The sequence below is a fragment of the Propithecus coquereli genome, unplaced genomic scaffold (genome assembly GCF_000956105.1).
Source record: "Propithecus coquereli isolate 6110/MARCELLA unplaced genomic scaffold, Pcoq_1.0 Scaffold80, whole genome shotgun sequence".
Lineage (NCBI taxonomy): Eukaryota > Metazoa > Chordata > Mammalia > Primates > Indriidae > Propithecus > Propithecus coquereli.
Window position 1 is genome coordinate 851,250 of NW_012154174.1, and position 23,612 is coordinate 874,861.

At 34.9% G+C, this 23,612-nt stretch overlaps 1 protein-coding gene across 1 annotated transcript in view; it reads right to left on the bottom strand.

Moving 5' to 3' along the window:
• Positions 1-23,612, bottom strand: part of MICU1 (mitochondrial calcium uptake 1) — a 274,726-nt gene that overhangs the window by 115,847 nt on the left and 135,267 nt on the right. Inside the window, exon 6 of the mRNA XM_012663301.1 lies at positions 7,256-7,370. Coding sequence (XP_012518755.1) covers positions 7,256-7,370 — 115 coding nt within the window. The remainder of the gene's footprint in view (positions 1-7,255; positions 7,371-23,612) is intronic.

The window sequence follows — 23,612 nt, forward strand, 5'->3', positions numbered from 1 at the left end:
GATTCTCACACACCATAGGGAACTGATTCCATGGAAAAGTAGCAGAAAGTTTTATAGGCCAACATAAGCCATTAAGAGAGGACAGCCCATCAACTGATGCGTGCATAAAGAAAATGTGGTGTGTGTAAACACACACACACACACACCCCATGGAGTATGTCTTAGCGATAAGAGAGAATCAAATGATGTCTTTTGCAGCAACTTGGGTAGAGCTGGAGGCCATTATTATAAATGAAGTAACTCAGGAACAGAAAAATAAGTGCCACATGTTCTCTCTTGTAAGTGGGAGCTAAACTATGGCTACACAAAGACACACAGAGTGGTATAATGGATACTGGAGACTCAAAAGTGGGGAGGTTGGGCAGGGGGTGAAGGATGAAAAATTACCTATGGGTACAATGTACACTATGTGGGTGATGGGTACGCCAAAAGCCCAGACTTCAACACTATACAATGTATACATGTAACAGAATTCAACTTGTACCCCTAAATCTATCAAAATTTTTAAAAAGGAAAAAAATATCAAAAAGGAAAATAAATTTTAAAAAAGAGAGGAAAAAAAATGTATGGAGACATTATTTTGGTGGCAACATTAGTCCACATAGCACACAGAGACATTTCTGACCACCTCATTCTCTACTCTTTCCTTCTTTCTTTTTTTCTGGATATCTCTGGGAGGGAGGGAGGAAAGGAAGGAAGGAAGTGGGGAGGAGAGGAGAGGGGAGGGAAAGGAAGGAATTCCTTCCTCTCCTCTCCTTTCCTTTTCAAGACAGGGTCTTGCTATGTTGCCCAGGCTGGTCTGGAACTCCTGGCCTCACGCAATCCTCCTGCTTCAGCCTCCCAAGACTCTGGGATTATAGGTATGAGCCACCATGCCCAGCCTCTTTTCTTTTTAGAGCAAAGACTCATCCTGACTACTGAAAGGGTAGGGTTCCAGAAGTCATGTGTCCCTAACCAGATTTCCATAATATTTGATGTGAATATTAGAACTTTATTAGAATATTAGGATTTTCAAAAAAATAAAAATGGATCAATTCAAATAAAACAAGAGTATGGAAGGCTAATAAGGAGAATCCCAAAGTTAAAATACATTTAGATCTTATCTTTCTTATAACCACACTTTGCTTCTTTAGTTTCTGTTTTCCCCTTGGCCTTGTCAACTCTTAGAACTAATCCCAAGCAATTATTGCCAAAGGATAAATTTCCTTTTGCAAAGGAAGAAAATATTTGAATCTTCTAGTATAGTCACAAGCAGATTAGGGAGATTAAACACAAGTGCCACTTATTTCTTGCTTGTCTTGTGTAGTTATTGATACAAAAAAATATGTGAATACTTCAACTTTCTGTAACAGCTGGGGCTGCTAAAATGCATAGTGTTCTCAAATGCATCTGATTCAAAATGAATTTAACATCATCTATAAATACTGGATATATATAAAAGCATTATTTTATTATTTAGACAGAAGATACATTATTATAAAACCAATGAATTAATCATGAAAACAGGTTATGCTACAGAAGGAAATTACTGGTAAATAACACACTGAGATATTTTTGGCCTTACAACTTGCAAGTGAGTACTTCTGAAATTCTAAGCACTTCTTATAAGGCTAAAATTACACTAAAGAAGATTAGTCTTTCATTATCTTTGTCTTAGTCCTCATAATGACAATTTAGCAACAGCAGTTAATCCCCAGACATAAGAAATTATAAAGATTTTCTCTATCACATCCCCAACTCTGATGTCACAGTAAAAAGGATTTGTAACTGCTTTATAACTGTTGATAGATCTCAGCTTTAGGCCTTGCTTATATTTTTCAACAGATCATTTGACCTGAAAAATGTATTTTCATCTATAACTTCTATGACATTTTCATTAGATGGAATGGACTCATCAACACCATACTTTTGAAGTCACATACACTTTGTGATCTGTTCTTGACTAGAGCACAGCAAGAGAAATAAAATATTATACAACATTACTTGAATGCTATTATAATTTATCAAAAGGTTTGTGTATTTGGCAAAAACATGCATCAGGATGAGGATGTGGTTTAACTTTCAGTAAATCAAATCTAGCTATTGTGAAAACACAGAATTCAATTTCTCCACTGATTCTCTGAAATCTAAAGAAGGAATCAAAATGAGAATAGGCTGAATGATGTCTGATTTTTATTTGGACTGTTCCCAAACTTTAAAGCCCAGGGTACTGAATGTGCCATAGGCATTTTTTGCTTTTCATTTGTTTGGTGGCTTTCCAAAAATTAACTGTAAACAGTAAGGAAGATGCTAAATAATCAACTTTTGTAAATATTTTATTATTGCCTCTTCACCTCCCCATCACGCTATCTAGAATTGTTTTCATGTTACTGGCTTACAGGGTTAATAATTTTAGTTAGAACACACATAAAGACAAAGAACTCACAAAAATATTTCATAATTGTCAAAGGTCAAGATCCAGATTATATTACCATTACCTAGTGAGTCTTAGCATTAGTAAGAATGATCCAAATCAATAAATAATACGTAGTATTCCAGATAAATCCTGATAACCCTTCTCCATACCTAGTTATGGAGAAAAATCTCTGACTTCTATTATAAGATTTAAGAACATAACCTAATGTTACAGTTGGTTAGTGCAGATAATTAAGCCATTAATAACCATGCTTGTGTATTCTCACTCAATTCTTATTAACCTACTATAAGGATCAGAGGCTCTTTGGAAATTATTTAATAATAATTATTATCATTCTCTTCATCTTGCCTAGAATGTGAATTTATTTTATTAATGAGTAATTATCTAGTAAATACTTAATATTCTATTCAATACACATGGTATAGCTGGAAATTCTTCAAGTTAATCCATCAAAGCTGATCAAAGAGATGAGATATAAAGCAATAGAATTTGTGAATTAGGAATAAAGGGGGATACAAATATACAAATTCTGAATTATCATAAGAAACCAAGCTTGTTTGGAAATAAATTAATTAAAATGCACATCTTCCTCACTCCACTGGTACTGGATACAGACTGAAGACATCAACAGCTACAAGGACTATTCTCAGTTTAGGATATTGACAGCAAAGTAGAGTCTTATGCTTACTAAACTTTTTTTTTTGATAATATGAAAAAAACCCCACATTTTATATTCTCGTTTTGTTACCTTGCCACAATGCTTAATATAGACATGTTTTTAGTGAATATCATTATAAATTTGTGATCAGTCATGTAGCTTACATTCTAGGTTGGAAAATGGACAATACATAAGATTAAAAAATAAATTGAAGCTGGGTGTGATGACGTGTGCCTGTACTCCCTCTACTTGGGAGGGTGAGGCAGGAGGATCGTTTGAGCCCAGGAGTTTAAGACCAGCCTGGGCAACATAGTGATACTCTCGTTTCAAAAAATAGAGAAAAAAATTATACAGAATGTTAATAGCGATAAATGCCAAAGTGAAAAAAATAAAGCAGGAAGGAGTTTAGGTGGTGTGTATGTGTGTGTGTGTAATGGGATAAAAGGTGTTTTAATGTTTAGGTTGGCCAAGGAAGGCCCATTATCCAAAAGACAGATGGAGAAAAGCAAGAAACTCATGCCATTGCTTATTGTAAACATAAGATATTTCTGCCAAATTGGTTGTTATTCTGGATGTGTGTCCCAGAAACTCTTATTTAGAAAGAATCAAACTTCCACAAAGTTTAAATAAGAAAAATTAACTCTATTTAATATGGGAAATTATATTTCAAAACATGCTTTCTTTAGAAAAGTAGCTTTCTTAATTTTATTTTTAGGAAAGGTAATTATAAATTGGGAAAGAAAATGAATGACTTACTATATATAGTTGTTGAATTTTATTTTAAACAACATAGTAGAGTTTATTAGGTGCTTTAAGGTTTCCAGTTTCAATCCATTAGAGCAGTGTTCATATTCTTCAGAATTATAGTGATTTCTTGAACACCCTTGAGTCCATTAACTTTGGATGAAAACAGTTAATCGGAATTGTAACAGTCCTGCATTGTCTGGGTGATGCCCTTTGCACTGTTGTAGCTGGTTTTCTGTGGCTTCTGCTGTCCACCACAGTAACAGATGAATGAATATGTTAATGTACTTTCCCTGTTCCCAAGCCAATCCCTGGCAAAACTTTTGATCCTTAGGGTATTACATTCTCTCCTGCAGGATAACTTTGGAACCATTTAGTGTATTTCGACTGTACTGATCCTTTGCTATGCACAAGGAAGAAGATCCACTGAGTGCCTCATTTCCTGTTGTCCTAGCAGCAATTTGAACGTGGGAAAGAACAGATCTTAGTCTAATTTTTGTGCATATTTTTCCCCATGGCTTGTTAGATAAAGTAGACAATGTAGTGTGCAACATTCAGACTGCAAGGATGCTTGAACTGCACATTATTTACAGGAGAGTTTATGACCAGCCTTTCCGCAGCTCAGCCTTAGAGAAAAAAGAAGCAATAAAATAAGTTATGGCTTATCACTGCTGAAAATGTGACCACAGCAGTAAAGCCAAGTATTAACAATATAAGTCCAGATGCTGGGGTTGGCCTGGGTTCAAATCCTGAATTGTCTACTTACTAGCTGTGGGAATAGGGGCAAATTCTTTAAAATGAATCATCTGTAAAATGAAAATAACAATAGTACTAACATTATAGGGTTGATATAACGAAAATATATGTCAGTGGAGTCCCCGAAGGAGAGGAAAGGGGGATCACAGAAAAAGTATCTCAAGAAATAATGGCTGAAAGTTTTCCAAATTTGATGAAAAGTATAAACCCACAGATCTAAAAAAGCTCAATGAAACGCAAGGCAAGAATCATGAAGAAAACCACATCATAATAGAAAAAATCTGCCAAAAATACACAAGTGGTTCTCAAACAGGGATGATTCCTCCCATCCCATCCCCTGGGAGACCTTTAGCAATGGCTGGAGATGTTTTCGTTTGTCATAACTAGGGGATGGGATAGGCTGTGCCACCGGCATCTAGTGGGTAGAGGTCAGGAATGCTGCTACGTATCCTACAATGCACAGGATAGCTCTCATAATAATGAATGATCCTGCTCAGAATATCAACAGTGCTAAGGTTGAAAAACCCCAAAGGCATATAGTAATCAACTGCTTAAAACCAGTGATAAAGAGAAAGTCTTAAAATCACATCCTTATTCTATTTTCTTCATTCCTGACAAATATAGAAAGTAACTTACATAGCAAGCACTTTATTGTAAATCACTCACCATGTTCAAACTTTGAAGCACTGAGCATCAAGAAGTAAACGTGCTGGGATGAGCAGAGCTACATGGAGGGTTTTTAGAATTCAAGGGTCAATGTGATTTTTTAAAAACATTCTTTCAAATGGTTGAGTTAAGGGAGCTATACAACATGCCAGATATTCTGAGGGTTCGGTTCTGTGGTGCTTCTGACACTTAACTATTTTATGTATCAATGCAGTTCTCCCAGTTGGTCTCTTCATTCAATGCAGTATCCTTTCTGCTACATGCCTATTTAATATAAATTCTGTCCAAAGTCACAATAAAAATTTTAAAATCCCCACAAATCCTGGTCTTTTTTCCCTAGATTAGCCTATATTTTTACTGTACTGGCCTTTTAAAAAAAGACTTATGGATCTTTTAAAATCAGACATGAAATAACATGTTGTGACAGGATATCAAGAACAAAAACCAAGACAGTTTTCATACCTACTAAATATGAGGCACTGAACTAGGTACTTTATGTTCATGATTTCATAATCCTTAAACAAATCATTTGGGTTTGAAATTAATGCCATCTTAGTTTTACAGACAAAACAGAAGAACAAATTCATTGACTTGCCCCAAATCACAAGCTAAAAGTAGGGGGACCAGGGTTTGAACTACAGTCTGTCTTCAAACCCATGCTCTACCCAAAATAATAATTCTAACAATAGATACTTTAAGATTATACATGTGCTTTTTTTAGTTTGCTACTTTGGATTTTCATAACAAATCAATGCATATTTTCATTGCTGGAGCACTGGTCTATCACATGAACTTTTTTTTTTTTTTTAAGAGAGTCTCCCACTGTTGTCCAGTAGAGTGATCATAGCTCATTATAACCTCGAACTCCTAGGCTCCAGTGATCCTCCTGCCTCAGCCTCTGGAGTAGTTGGGACTACAGGTGTGCACTACCATACCCAGCTAATTTTCTAATTTTTTGTAAAGATGGGATCTCACTATGTTGCCCAGGCTGCTCTTGAACTCCTGGGCTCAAGTGATCCCCCCACCTCGGCCTTCCAAAGTGCTGGGATTATAGGTGTGAGCCACCATGCCCAGCCTACCACATGAATTTATTCAGATACTTTGGTCACAAAGTCAGCTGTGGAAAGCATATTAGTCTTCGTTTCCCTGTCAATCCTTACACAGAAGGAATAAGAATGAAAATGGCCACAGTCACGGCAGGACCTGTGTGTGCCATTTACTAAAAACTGCCTTACAAGACAGTTTTATCAGTATAGATGATAAAACTCCAAGATGGCTTGGAGAAGGGGAAAAAGAGATGGTCATTTTTGTTTGATATGTCCTAGACAAAAAAATTGAGAATCACTCCTTTCAAACATACAGATCTGAACTCTTTGGTTCACTTTAGATAGATTTTAATAGACTGTACACAGAAAGCTAAGAACATACATTTTGTTTAGTTTTTCTGAATGGTTAAAAAAAGTCACACTAAAAGGAAATAAAATTAGAAACCACTTAGTGGTGTTTACTAATCAACAAACTTGTTTACTTTAAAAACTCAGAAATTCATCAGTGCTCTAAAGGAATCAAAATTGAGTTTTGCGTCTCTAGAAGCATGCCTCCAAGATTAAAAAAATGAATATTCAACACAGTTAGGAAAAATGAGCCAATTTTCTTCTTTAGTGGAGGAAATGATAGATCAAATGTGTTTTACTGGAAAAGTAGTAAAGTTAATGAAGGCTATAGGAATAGGCAATAAATGACTCATCTTGACAGAATACAGAGCTTTACACAATTAAGGCAAATGTAAATTCAGAGATTTTTTTTTAACTTTACCTTGATACCTTAGTTTTTCTTTTTCTCCCTCTTTTGTAGGTGGTTCGATATATGAGTTATAGGAAATTCAAAACAAATGAAATTTTATGTAATTTATAATTCATTAACTATACCAACATGTTTTGTTCTTCCTTCCAATCAAACTGTTTATAGTCCTGTATGCTCCCTACAAATAAATAAATGAAAAAGTTTATACTTACTGGAAAGAACAGTTGTAAGGAAAATGTAGTCTGAAAAGGATATGAGTCCACATTCTCCAAGGGTATAAAATATACTGCCTTCATCAGCAAATTTTTCTCGTTCCTGGGAAATTTTCTGTTAAATGTATGGGTCCCGCCAAAAGATAAAAAGAAGGTATAACTGAATTAGAACACAAATAGTAAGAAATGAATCACCATTTATCTGACAGTTTTATGCTATTTATAAGCATTTGTCTGACGGCCATTCAAAATCAATGGATCCTTTACAGTTTTCAAGATGATAAAAATTCCAAGACAAAAAAATTATTTTTTCATTTCAAAACTGGTTTAATATGAACATTAGAAAATAATTTCGATTTTATGACCTCCTGCCATTGTACCCACTTAAAACTGTGTTTGTTTCTTAGTTTTAAAAACAATCCACCTTCTTCTATAGAGGTATATAAGGTAGTAAAAACCAAACCAAAACAAAACAAACAGTTGAAAAAACTAAGAGGAAATTAGTTCTAATTGTCCAAGAAAACTATACTGCCAGTGTAGAAATGAAGAGATGAGCAATTATTTCCAAGGCTCATACAAAGGCTCAGAAAACTAATTTCTGAAATACTAATTTTAGTTTTACTTTATGACCCTGAGAATCTTAGTTCTGGAATACAGAACTAATGTAGAATAAACAGTATCTCTGACATATAATGCCAAATCAGACATGCACACCAAGCTCTCTATACAATTTAAATCACATCTGCTGTTACCTTAGTGGAGGATCCTAAATTTTAGCTATTTGATGAAACTATCTCCTAAAACTTAGCTTTTACTCTAAATATATATTCTTTTTCTTTAATCTATAAATTTCACAAAGTTAATTCTCAGCTTTAGTAATGGTTTGTCTGGCAATTGGTCTCTTCCTGGGTGTTACAGGAAATCCATCCTGTTTTTTGAATTCCTAGCCAAAGCATAAACTTAGTGGTAACATTGAAGATATTTTCAAAAAACTGAAAAGGATCCACCAAGGAGTTAGACTTGAAACTACTTTCCATAAGTTCTGGGCCACTAAAAATATTTAAAGAATTACTCTGAGTACAAATAAAAAAAATAAAAGAAATAGGAGGTTTCAAGAACTCAAATCAACAAAGCACAATCAAAGTAAACAATGTCATGCAAGCACAAGTAAGAGGCAGCATTGCAGGCATAACTTTGAGAGGAGTATCATGAAAATTAAACCAACAAGCACCACTACACCAGCATCCAGGTATACAACTATCCAACTGGTTACCTCTGTCTAGTGGAGATCCCATTACACACCACAAAAGAAAGAAAACTGGTTAACCAACTGAAAACACAAGTACCATGTGAATCTTCATGAAGTCAGTTTGCATGATTTTCTTAATAATCTCATTCAAAATAGCTTCCACTGGATATTTGCTTGTTTTTAAGAAATGGTAACGATAGAGAGCTAAAAATCCACAGTTGAATGCCAACAAGGCAGTATTAGGTTTTGATGGCAGCTTCTACTTAGGAAAGGGCTTTTCTGACTTCAGTTGTGCCTGACAAAAGCCATCGTCCTGCTTAATGGCATTCAGAGAGTACTTCTTTGAGCTGACAACAAAAATGAGCACATAGTCCACTATGTTCTACTTAAAGTTAGATTTCATGCCACATTTGATCTTCTACAAAGAGATTAAATATAAATTTCAGACAAAAAAAGCTATTGGACCAGAAATAGAACAGCAAAACCTTTCACCAGGAAGCTAGTATTTAAATTTCTCAAAATAAAAAGAAACAAATAGTTATAAGTTTTACATTATCCAAGATACTGCAACAATAAAGTATGGGAGTAGGAAAAAATACATAAAATGAGATTAGGTCCCCAAAGGCAGACCATTACCAGCCAGAATAATGATGTGTATAAAAGTCAAATACTTAATAATTATGCTATAATTGTATGGGGAAATTGCTATGAGCAATTAGAACCAATAATATAGTGGGAGCCAGAAATTGAGAGACAAACAAAAGTCTAAGGACAGAGTGAAATGAGGTAGCTGTGCCAAAGAATGACACCTAACATTATTTTTCTAACAATCACCTGTACCACACTGCCACTCAGAAGATAACACAAAGACAAATGTAGTTTTGTTGGTAACTTCCGATTTTTATATAACTTCAAACTCACAGAAAGGTTGAAAGATTAGTATAATAAACTACCATATACTTTTTATCCAGATTCACCAACAGTTTACATATTACGCCATTTACTTTATATTTTTTCTGTGTACCACTTTGAAAGTAATTGGAGACATCATGCCCCTTTTACACTTAAATACTTCAGCACAGATTTCCTATGAACAAAGATATTCCCTAATGTATTAAGTATAAATTTAATAAAACCAGGGAATTTAATATTGATACACATACTATTGCTTAACCTAGTCCATTTTCAAATTTAGTCAACTCTCCCAAAAATTTCCTTTACAGCATTTTTTCCCCCAGTCAAGACTGTAATCCACAATCTGCATTTAGCTGTCATGTCTCTTCAGTCTCCATTAAAGTCTTTTGGAAAAGTCTTTCTTTGTCCTCCTTTATTTTTTTTCTTCTGAGGTTTATTATTTTTGATTGTGGTAAAATTCACATAAAATTCACCATTTTAACCACTTAACTATACAACCTGTGGACCTTTTGGGTTTGGCTTCTTTCAATTAATATGTTTTCTAGGTTCACCTTATGTTGTAGCACTTAATTCCTTTTTATTGCCAAATAATATTCCACTGTATGAGGAGTGATCATAATCCCAAAAGACACAATCCTGAATGCCATAATCCCAAATTTTGAAGTCCCAAAAAATCAAAATCTGTGAAGTCTAAAATCCCAAAAATATAATTCTAAAAAAATTTAAAATTCTTTAAAAGATATTTATTTACATTTTTAAAAGGGGATTTATTTGTGAAACATAAAAACATGACAGAACACTTCATAGGCCACTTTACACAACAAAATAGGCCATATTTTTGCAAGCATAAACACTCAGGTATATTAATGACAGTCACATGGGTATAACACTTATGAGCAGATAAACTGTATTCATAACCATATTCAAATCGTATTCATCACTACAGTTGATAATTGTGTGCAACGAGCTTTATAACTGCAGTCATCTGAAATACCACGGCCAACGATCTAAAGTCTTTCAACGTGATCAAAAATCTCAATGTGTCACCACTGCATATGCAGTCACCCAAAGAGCTGAGATCTAGAGAAATTTTATCTTTCACAAATGCAGAGGTACAAAAAGTAAATCTCATTTATTGAGGAAGCTTCAACATTTTTACGTACATGCACAATGCTTACACACAGTCAATGTTATTACAATGCAGTTGCGTGAAGTCAAATTTCTGACATCTGAGGCAGCAAAAGAAAAGTCTGTCCTACTTCTCAGAGAGAGACATACCAATTCACCTTCTGCATTTGTTCTCTCCGGGCCCCCAACAGAGTGAATGGTGCCTACCAATATTGAGGGCAAATGTTCGCCATTTACCCAGACTCACAGACTAATTTCCACAGAAATACCCTGACAGACACACTCAAAATAGTACTTTTCCAGGTTTCTAGGTATTCCTTAATCCAGTCAAATTGACATCAAAAATTACTGACACCTAAAATTAGGTCCACAGATCCACCCCACATCAACTTGGCACCCATACACATCTCCTTAAACCATACTTAGTTTCCACATGAAGACAAAACCAAGGTAATAGCTCTGCCTAACATGATCTAACTATTCTGTGACTATGATTTTCAGGATTTTAGACATTAGAGATTTTTTAGACTTCAGGGATTTGATCTTTCAGGATTGTGTCTTTTGGGATTATAATCCAAACCTCACTGTCTGTATATATTAAAACCACAATGTATCCATTCATATGTTGAAAGACATTTAGGTTATTTCTACCTTTTGGCTATTGTGCATAGTACTACTATAAACACTCACATACAAGTATGTGAGTACCTGCTTTCCTTTCTTTTGAGTATCTGACGTCTGTCCAGAAAGTACCCAGCCATGTAATATGAAAAATAGAGACATTTATTGAAGAAGATACAAGATACAAGAAACACTGTACATAAGACATTGACACCTCAGTTTCCTTCAAAGTAGGAACCTTGGGATCTCACACAGTTCTCCCAGCATCTCTTCCACTGTTCAAAACACGCTGCAAAATCCTTTATTGGAATCACCATCAGCTGCCTTGTCGTATTTTCCTGAATCTCATCCACGGTCTGAAATCTCTTCCTTTTCAAAGGTGATTTTAGTTTTGGGAAAAGCCAGAAGTCGCAGGGCACCAAATCTGGGCTGTAGGGGGGTGGAATCACCTGTGGGATTTGATGTTTCACCAAAAAACTCTGCACAAGATGTGATGCACGGGCGGGCACACTGTGGTGATGAAGCTGCCAATCACCAGTTGCCCATAGCTGCAGCCATTTTCATTGCACTGCATCTCTCAACCAAGGAAGAACACTGAGGTAGTTCTCCTATTAATTGTTTGGCCTAGAGGAGCATACTTGTGATGGACAACACCTTCCTAATCAAAAAACACAGTTAACTTGGTCATGATCTTGCTGCAACTTTGCCGTGCCTTCTTTGGGCATGGAGAACCAGGTAACTTGCGTTAGGACGACTGGGCCTTTGTTTCTGGATCATTGCTATAGATCCACGATTCATATCCAGTCATGACCTTCTGGAGGAAATCTGGTTCATTGTTAGCAGTCTGAAGCAAGTCATTAGCAAATATAGCACAATGTTCCCTCTGCTCTGGTAGCAGAAGCTGCAGAATGCATTTGCCACAACACCTTTCATAACAAGATCCTGTGTCAAAATCTCGGACACAGTAGTTTTTGGAATCCTCAGATTAGCTTCTAGTTCTTGCAGCCTGTACATGTTGAACATTCTCAGGTGTTCTGCTTGTTCTAGGCCTTCCAGAACATGGATCACTTTCAACAGATTATGGACCATCTTTGAAGCGTTTGTGTCACACTTTTATTTGCGCTGCACTCACTGCATCGTCCTGGAAAGCCTTCTAAATCATCCGAATAGTTTCTGCAGAGGAATGTTCAAGCTTAACACAAAATTTGATGCAGATTCATTGTTCTACTCTCTCAGTCATTTTGAATGCAATGGCCACACGGTACACATGTGCACTCAACAGCGTCTAGCGCCCCACTGACTAGTACAGTGAAGTACTCATTGCTCACGCATGCACATTACAGTCCACTCTCCTTGGCTGTCAGGTTACACCAATGTTGCACAAACCATTCTTCTTATACTAACAATGGCTGGATAGTTTCTGGACAGACCTCGTATACCTACAAGTGGAATTAGTAGGTCATATGGTAGCTGTATGCTTAAGTTTGAGGAATAGCCAAACTGTTTTCCATAGTGGCTGCACAATTTACATTCCCATCAGCAAGTAAGACGGTTTCAATTTATCCACATCCACACCAACACTTATTTTTTAAATTATAGCCATTCTCATTGTTGTGCAATGGCATCTCATTGTGGTTTTGAATTACATTTCTCTAGTGCCTAATGATGGTAAACATCTTTTCATGTGCTTGTTGGCCATATGTATATCATCTTTGAAAAAATGTCTAATCAAGTCCTTTGCCTATTTTTGAATTGGTTATTTCTCATTTTTCTTTTTAGTTATAAGAGTTCTTTATATAGTCTGGATACTAGACCCTTATCATACATAAGATTGCAAATATTTTCCCCCATTATGTGCGTTGCCTTTTCACTTCCTTGATAATGTCCTATGATGTATTAACACAAGTTTTTAATATTGGTAAAGTTCAATTTATCTGGTTTTTTCTTTCATTGCTTATGCTTTTGAAGTTATTATTATTATTTTTTTTTGAGTCTCACTGTGTTGCCCGGGGTAGAGTGCCGTGGCGTCAACCTAGCTCACAGCAACCTCAAACTCCTGGGCTCAAGCAATCCTTCTGCCTCAGCCTCTCGAGTAGCTGGGACTACAGGCATGCGCCACCATGCCCGGCTAATTTTTTCTATATATTTTTAGTTGTCTGATTAATTTCTTTCTATTTTTAGTAGAGACGGGGTCTTGCTCTTGCTCAGGCTGGTTTCGAACTCCTGAGCTCAAACAATCCGCCCGCCTTGGCCTCCCAAAGTGCTAGGATTACAGGCGTGAGCCACCACGCCCGGCCTTGAAGTTATTTTTAGTACTCCATTACCAATCCAAGGTCATGAAGATTTACTCCTATTATTCTTCTAAGAGTTCTATAATTTTAGCTCCTATTTTTAGGTCATTGATCCGTTTTGAGTTAATTTTTGTACATAATGTGAAGTAGGGGCCCACCTTCATTCTTTTTTACGTGGATTTCCAGTGGACCTCATATCATTTGTTGAAGAGATTATGCTTTCACCACCATTTGGTCTTGGCATGCCTGTTGGAAATTAATTGACCATAGATATGTGGGTTTATTTCTGGGCTCTCAATTTTATTTCATTGTCTATGTCTATCTTTATGTCAGTACCACACTGTTTTTTATAACTAAAAAAATTATAGTAAAATGCATGTAACATAAAATTTACTACTGTCAACATTTTAAAATGTAGGTCTCTTAAGCTCTGTTCATTTCTTTTTTTTTTTTCATTCTTTTTTTTCTTTGCCTCAGACTGGATAATATCAATTGACATATCTTCAAGTTCACTGATTCTTTCTTTGGCCTGCTGAGATCTGCTGGTTGAATCCCTCTAGTGAATTTTTCACCTCAGCTTTTGTACTTCTCAGTTCCAGAATTTCTATTTGGTACCTTTTTATAATTTATATCTATTGATATTTTCTATTAGTTCAAACATCATTTTCCTTGTTTCTTTTAGCTATTTGACTAAAAAGACAGTTGATTTAATATCTTTGAGTAGTAAGTATAATGTTTGTGTTTCCTCAAGGATATTTCCTATTTCTTTTTTTCTGTGACTGGGTCATACTTTATTGTTTCTATGAATGTATAATTTCTTGCTGAAAATTGGGCATTTTGTACATTATAATGTACAACAACATGGATGGAACTGGAGAACATTATGTTAAGTGAAATAAGACAAGCACAGAAAGGAAAATCTCACATGTTCTTATTCATATGTGGGAGCTAAATATTAAACACAATTGATCTCATGGAGACAGAGAGTAGAATGACGGTTACCAGAGGCAGGGAAGGGTAGTGGGGGCCGGGGGATAAAATGGGATGGTTAATGGGTGTAAAAATGTAGTTAGATAGAATGAACAATATTTGATAGCATAAAAAAGTGACTATAATCAATAATAAGTTATATGGTATACTTGAAAATAACTAAAAGAGTAGAACTAGAATGTTCCTAACACAAATGTGCCAGAGGTGATGGATACCCCAATTACCCTGATTTGATTAATTCACATTGTATGCCTGTATCAAAACATCACATGTACCCTATAAAGATATATAACTATTATGTACCCATAATAATTTTTGTAAAAAAATTGAAGGAAAGACAGCATAGAGGCTTTTGGTTACTTTTTCTTACTTCATAAGTCTTATCAATGTTCAATTTTGCAAATTAAAAATGTCAAGTAAAATTTTCCCTCACTTAATCTTTTGAATTATGTTTAATCTTTGACCAAATTTTAAGTCACTTTTTCCCCTAATCAAACAGCATTTATAATACTTCAGGGGTGATATGGAGGCATATTCCAACGAAGATATAATCTTCCTTATGAGACTGGTAATAATGTTTATTTTCTCTCACTGCCCTGAGGTGGTTATTTATACTTTGTTATTAATGAACATTTATACTGATATGTAATTCTGACTAAGAAAATATAACATAAGGATTTGTATTTAATTCAATATAAGTAATAAATTCAATATAAATGTAAATTTATCAATGTTATATGTGTTATATATAACATATAAGTATTATATATATTATATAAATGTAATAGACACTGTAAACTTCTGTACATAAAACTCAATAGAAATAGAATACATTTCAATTTTATTGTAAGAGCATATAATGTAAGCTTAGGTAATACATGTTCAGTAAAAAAATATTTGGTAAGGATCTATGAGAAACTTATTTCTTCTTAAAGTTCCTGAGGTAAGATTCTAGCAATACTTCAGTATACATGCTGAAAATTATTTAAACAGAACTAGGTAGGCATTTTTATTTTAAGAGATGGGGTCTCACTCTGTCACCCAGGCTGGAGTCTGGTCAGAACTAGTTTATTTATCCATGTGTTTTTTTGAAATAGGGTCTTGTTCTGTCACCCAGCTAGAGTGTAGTGGTGCGATCATAGCTCACCGTAACCTCAAATTCCTGGGCTCAAGCCATTCTCCTGCCTCAGCCTTCTAAGTAGCTGGGAGTGTATGCCACCACACCCAGCTAATTTTTTAAACACTTTTTTGTAGAGGCAGGGTCTTACTATGTTGGCCAGGCTGGCCTCAAATAATCCTCCGGCCTTGGCCTCTCAAAGTGCTGGGATTACAGGCATGAGCCACTGCACCCAACCAGAACTAGGTATCTTTAAAAGAGAATGCAATTGCAGATACCTTACAGAGCGTTGTTATAACTCTGTTACAGCAGCTTAAAAGTTACACATCAAACTCTACTCCAATCACTTGAATCTCTGAAATTAAGGGTGTGAAAGCAGAATGTAGGTCAAATTATCAGAATAGCATTTCTATTGAATTTACTGACAAATGTTATCCTTTTTAGAGAACAAAATTATGCAAAATATTTCAGAGCAATGTGCTCACTGATTTAAATGAACAAAATATAACTGTTGTACTATTTCCTTGTATGACCTAGTCTTAGATCTTATTCATTTCAAATTTTAAACCATAGCTATAGACACAATATTACTAAGGGATTTAAATTACTGACCTCGAGGAAAGGCAAATAAATATTGTAATAATGGTTCGGGTATTGACCTTAAGTGTACCATACCCTGAATTTTTTTATTTTTCAGATAAGCAAAAACAATTAAGAATAAACTTATTAGATAGCAAAGTATACCCTACACATGTGTAATTGCCATACTTCACAGTGAGTCTAAAGCGTGAATTGTTTTGTGTTGAAGCACCCACATTCTGGTTTCTGACCAATCACATAAACTTATAAAATATATGACTAAAGTTGCAGGGGCCATGAGGGGCCTTGGGACTGGGATTTCCATACATGATTCAAACTCATTAGTTTTCAGTGTGCTCAGACAATGAATCCTCACTAGTTACAGGATTGATCAAAGCAGGGTCAGTAATTTTGCCTTCTGAGACTCGACTAGATGAAGCCAAAGAGAAAAATCTTACCTATTTATTTATTCTCATTATTTCTTCTAGTTGACATTTATTTTTTCAAGTTCTAAAGTTCGAAATGAACTTTTTCTATCTAATAGAAGTTGATGGACTATGTCTGCAAAATAAATGCTTACGTATCATCTAGAAACTCAAAACATCTCTGGTATACAGAAAGTCTCATAAAGAACACAGCTTTACTATTTAAATTAAGATATAATCCTTTATGAGGCTGAAATATTTGGATTATTTTAATATTAATACTTCTTTATATTTCTGAAATATATTTCAAAGTCTATCTAAATCTTTTGAGTAATATTTGAGGTTGTATGTCAAAAACAAATTGATGATAGTATACTTCTTCTGGAAAATGCAGTTTTGGCATATCATCTCCAAATGACATATAGTATTTCTGCCTAGGGTTGGAGTCAAGGTGGATGGTAGGGGACCATTAGACAGAAAGAGAAAATTCATCAATTTTCCATGCAATTAATGTTCACACTTCATTTCTAGTTGGTGCACAGACAGATGCCAAAGCCTTGGAAAAATACCAATCTTAAACAATCACACTATTCCCAACCAAACAGAAAATGTTGCACAGCTAAAATATGTTATTCTTTTTCCCCACCCAAGACCTGAACTTGCAGAAAGGTAAAATTTGAGGATATGACAGATAAAAATTAAACTGAGATGTTTCTAATTTAGAGTAGTGTATGATTTCCCCTTCTTCTAACTCAGATTTTCTTTCAAGCTTTTCAAAGGTATTTGACACAAAAAACCATAAATTACTGTGCAACAAACTGTGGAAGGTGAATGCTTAAGATACTGTAAACATCACTCTGCCAGAAAGCAATTCTCTTTTCAGTCCCAATTTAACCACCTTAGCTCTGAGAACAATTCCAAATACCTAGAATGCAAGTGTTTTCCTATTTCATTAACTAGACTGCTTCAGAGAAAGTGGTACAGATGAAGATGCTTTAAAAAAAAAAGTGGGAAATGATTTGATTAAAGCAATAATAAAAATTCATGAAAGTATACTGGAACAGTAGTAACTTCAAGGAAATGATACAAGTTTATTGGAATGATTTATTTTAATCCTCAATATCTGATGAGGTATTATCAAAACTCTAGGATAAAATCTTCAACCTTACTATTTTCTACCATGTCATGTCTGCACACTTGCTTAAAGCAGCTCCAAGTGGGAGAATCTACGTTTTATCATTATTGATTATCCGCTACCTACATCTAAGAATTTAATTTTGAACTTTGGCCACTGAAATAGATCAGTGCCAAAAAGAACACTCCTGAGTTCAGCAGCAGTCTTGGTTTTAGTCACATGGGTTATAAAAGGCTTCTCTGTTACTTAATGCAAAAACAATCTCAAGTACAAATTTTGAAAAATAAGTCAATACGGTAGTTTTACCTTCTACCATTTGGAAAAAAAATTATTATAAGAAAAAAATATAAGAACAAAAATAAGAGTCTCACTCTGAGGATCACTGTTAACACCCTTGACTTATACTGTTCTTAGTACTTAACATTTCCTAGGAAACCTTTTAGATCAGCCATCCCAACCATTTTGGCACCAGGGACTGGTTTCTTGGAAGACAATTTTTCCCCAGGGGGTAGTTGGGAGGGGGAATGTATGGTTTCGGGATGATTCAAGCACATTACATTTACTGTGCAAACCTCTCTGCTAATGATAATCTGTATTTGCAGCCACTCCCCAGTGTTAGCCTCAGCTCCACCTCAGATTATCATGCATTAGTTTCTCATAACGAGCACATCCCTCACATGCGCAGTTTACAGTAGGGTTCACGTTCCTATGAGAATCTAATGCCACTGCTGATCTGACAGGAGGAGAAGCTTATGAGGTGATGCAAGCGATAGGGAGTGGCTGTAAATACAGATGAAGCTGAGCTTTGCTCTCTCACCCGCCACTCACCTCCTGCTGTGTGGCCCAGTTCCTAACAGGCACACGGACCAGTACCGGTCTATAGCCCAGAGGTTGGGGACCACAGCTTTAGATGAAGAATTTTAAAATCAATTTTGAAAACAAATATTTATAGGTACCCCTTGAGAACCAATGACCATTAAAGACATATCAAGAATTTAAAAATTATACTTTGCATATTCTATGTCAAGTATTGCACTTGGCACTTTACACTTGCATTATTTCTGTAAGTCCTCACTGCAAATCTATGAGGTAGGTGATAATATTATCTGTACTTTACAGATAAGAAAACTCAGGTTTAGAGAAGTTAAATAAGCAGCCCAAGGTGATAATGCTATATTAAGTGGCAGGACAGGCCATGGTCTGACTCCAGAGACCATGTCATGAAGCATAGTATGTTATAGTGTATCAATTACATAGGAACACACCTGGTATCCATATTGTTCACAATTTCTGAAAATGTTAATGAGGACTCAATATTTCTGAAGCAAAACGTATCCACTACTGTAAAATATTAACCTTGGGGGCTTGTATCAGCTAAGTTAACTTGAAGTTGAAGAGGAAAGTTTGAGGCAATGATGTAGGTGCACATTTTTTCAATGCATCCATTAATTCAAATGTATATCTTAATCATTTTAAAAATATGCATCACTTTAGGAATTTAATGTTCTTTATATACTTTTTAATTAATAAATATTAGATTAATCTATAATTGGAAAAGCTTTTTATTCAAATTTAGAATTTTTAAAAAATGAGTTATACCAAAAACAAATATGCAAAGCAAGAACTACCCTCACACATTCTCTACAACCAAAGATCATCAATAGATGTTTAGGCTAAGTAGAGAATCTATTTTACCAGAACATAATAAGAAATAACTTGTTTAGTGTAGCTTTTATAAAACTTTATTTGTGTGACCTTAAAACATGCTAGAGTATTTGAACTAAAATAATAAGAAAAAGGAAGTTAGTCTAGAATTAAAGAAAGTCCTATTATACCAAAGTGAATTTCAAATCTTGTTTTATGATGAAAAAGCTAAACATGAAGGTGTTAGAAATGTAATAATGTTTAGTCATGTTTACGCTTTCAAATCAACAATGATAAATCAAATGGGTTTAATGATCCCAAATTCAAGCATGATATAATCTAAAATAAAAATATATTCAAAGATGTCTTAATAGGAATCTGAATATTTAGGACAACCAAGTAAACTACACTCTTCTTTGGAGTACTTAATGATTGCACATTGTTTATTTTCTCAACTTGAATAATCAAACACATAGGTTAAATGAACAGACTTTAGTAGTGGTGGAACTCAGACTGGAAAGAGATTTTCTGGATGCTCCTCACAGCAATATAATGAGTATTTGATACCATTAATAAGCTGCATCTGAAGAATTGCACTCTATGCTACCAGGAGAAGAAAATGATTCTGGCCTTTCCATGGGCAGTAGGAACTTAGCATGCAAAGGACAGAGCCCCGCAAGGAAGCAAGCAAGAAGACCTCTTCTGCAAAGTAACTGTTTATGGACCTTTGGAAGCTTAAAGGATTCATACTAGTGTCACCAAAATGAATGATATTTACAGAACTCAATATAGATAAACAATTCTGCCCCTACCTATTCTAAGAAAAAAGGTTTATCTTTTAATATAGAAAGTTTATTCACAAGATATCCTTAAGAATACAGTAAAACATGATTTTGAATCCTTGATCAACCAAGGATATTACCTTCAATAGTAAAAGTTCAAGGAAAACTGGTGTTCTTTTGTCACCCAATGTTGTTGACTACTCAATGCTGTGGATTTGAGAGATTTCCAAGCATTTACCAATTCCTATCTCTCTTCTTTACTCCTACCTCTCTAGTAAGGGCACTTATCCAAGGCAAGCCATGTTAAATCTTCAAGCTTTAAGCCATACAATTATAGGAGAGGAAGAGTTTTTGCTGCCTGCTACAAACTGTCCTATCATAATTAGAGAACTGAAAGTGGTACTCCTCAATTACAGGTGTTAGCATTTCATCTGATTTACTTTCTTTAGCGCTCTGTATGATGTTTGTGCCATAGCTATTCTAAAACAGAATCCCCAAGATTAGAAATACTGATAATGGGATCATCTATAAATTATCTTGACATAATTTTTAAAGTATTTGCTGGTTTGTTTCAGAATATAGTTAAAGGCAAAGGTATTCAGGAAGATAATCTATTGCACCAATAATAGTGTCTGGCTTAGGGTTTGGTAAGGGACAATTATTTTTTAAGAGATGGGGTCTTGCTCTGTCACCCAGCCTGGGGTGCAGTGGTGTGATCACAGCTCACTGTAAGCTGCAACTCCTGGGGTCATGTGATCCTCCTATCTCAGGCTCCTAAGTAGCTAGGACTATAGGCACACACCACCATGCCCAGCTAATTTTTTAACTTTTTGTATAGATGGTGAGGAGGGGGATCTCCCTATATTGCCCAGGCTGGTCTTGAACTCCTTGCCTCAAGCGACCCTTCTACCTCGGCCTCCCAAAGTGCTGGCATTACACGCTTGAACCACTGCACCTGGGCTTGGACTACTAAAAAATACCCCACTTTAAAAAAAAAAAAAAAAAAGCATCCCAGAAAAAATATACTATAAAAATAAAGGGCACCCTGTGATTTTCATTAATTATTTTAGAGAAAAGGTATATATAATTCAGTGTAATTTACATTTTTAAGACTGCTAACCATCAAAAATGCAAGAGTAATTTCTTTTTAAAAAAATGAATAAATTTTAATAATTTATAAAACACAATTAAAGAGTCCAAGCCTTCAAAGATCGATTTAAAAAGTACTCTTAGGAATGTCCTTGAAAATCTCCTTTGCTAGCCTACAACTGTATATTCTTCTCATGGTTTTTTCCATGTGTTTGCTTGCCTTTCCAAGATAAAGTTATTGATTAGCTCAAAAAAGCAAAATAATGAAGTCTTTCTAAGTATTCTATTTGTTTCCCCTTAAGTCATTTTATTGAGCAAAATGCAACTAAGCAACCATTTATCTGTATTTTTTATGTCAGAAATTTTGAAAGAAAAAAAGCTATTAATTTTTAACCTGGAGTTACTGTTGTCTCATCATTCCTGTTTCAATTCAAGTAGGAACATAACATCCCAAATAAGATTACTTAAATGATCCAATTAAGTATCCCTTATATTTAATATAATATAGTGACTAAAAAAAAGTTTCTAGACCATTTGTAACACCTAATGTTAAAATTTCTTTTTATATTACGCTGGGTACTATATTCTCAAGGACTTGTGCAGTGTTTGTATTGTCATATTAAAGATAAAGTATGTTAATTTAAAGTGACAGGAACTGAATCGTTCTGAAGGGAGCAGGAGAAGGACATGAGCATGCATTGAACCTTTGTTCCTGGAGCATTACTATGGATTTTGGAGCATTAATTTAAAGCACATGCTGCTGAGTCGGTACCTGCCAGAAATCCTGATCAGAAGATGAGAAAAAGAAAAAAATTGACATCGTTTGATTATATGAACAAAAATTTCCAAATCAAATATACATATTACAAAACATAACATACAAAGGATGAATTAAAACCTGTAATAACATCACTGAACACCTGGAAATAGGAAATAAGGAATACATAGATCTGATCTGCTAAGCACAATAAAACAAAACAACAGTGTCTCATTATCATTTCACGGATATAATTTTTTTTTAACTTCATGGTAAATTAGTTGCTTTGCCATATTAACATATAGACAACCAAATTTGGATGAGTTCAGAGAATCAGTTAACTACTTTAGAGAAGAGTACCAAATGACTGCTTAGAAAAAGGGCTTCTCCAAAATTATGTCACACTAAATAAAGTGCTATCCACACTGGTAATAAACCAGTCATTGTGGAGGCTGACATTTAAAGAAGCAGTTTAGGTGAGCCAATTTAGCTGGGTACCACTCCAAAATATCTTCAAATACCAAATACTTCTGAACATTTTTCAATAAATACACTTCATTGGCTGTGAAATAAAATTTGACCTAAACTTACCATCCTATTCAAACCAAGCTCAGTATTTAATAACATTATAAAAGTTGCTGACTGAAAAACAGATGCTATTAGCAATTTACAAGCCTATAGCTGGAATTGACATGACAGAGCCCAAAGGATTTTACAGTACAGGAGTGAGATGAATCACTGTGAACACAGGATGGCTCAGATATGAGAAATCAGACCAGAGGTCTAGCTATTTAACCTGGGCCAATTGCTCATTACTGAGATAGCACATGGAGATTTTTATAGCTGACTGAACTGGGAAGGAAAGAACCATGGAGAGAACAATTACACAGAGGTATGCTATTCTGTAGCATTTCACACAGACCAAGAAAGAACATAATACATATGACAGCATATAACTCCTTTCATAAATTAAGTAAAGGGCTCAAAGTCACGTGAAATAGCTACAATTTGCAAGGCCAGATACTTTCTGATTTTACTGAGAAGGTAACTGACACTCTGAGACGTTAACTGGTCTCTTGCTCAAGGTTACCCATCAACTATTGGTATTTGAATATGTGATTGTCTATATCCAAAGTCCACACTCTCTTCATCCTACTCTATTACACATAAAGAAGTTCAGCAATCCACAAGGTTGCGTTTTTCACACCCAAACTGAGCAAATGTTTTAAAAGTAATTTAAAGAACTTTGGACAGGAAAGAAGGAGGATGGGAAAATCTGTGACTAAAACCAGAAAATTCTAGCAGCTGTCAAGGATTTCCTGAAATGTTGAATCAGTACCTGAGTTCACTGTTGTAATTTAATTACATTCTAAACTTTTGTTCATCTAAAGATTATAATGAGCAGCCCCATTCAAATGATGCTACATTTAACACATAACTAATTAATATTTGAAAATTAACAAATTGTTTAGTTTATAATAGAAATAGTATTTTCTTTATTATCCTGATTACAATTAGCAAAGACTCAATTTTTTTTTTTTTTTTTGAGACAGAGTCTCCCTCTGTTGTCCCGGCTAGAGTGAGTGCTGTGGTGTCAGCCTAGCTCACAGCAACCTCAAACTCCTGGGCTCAAGT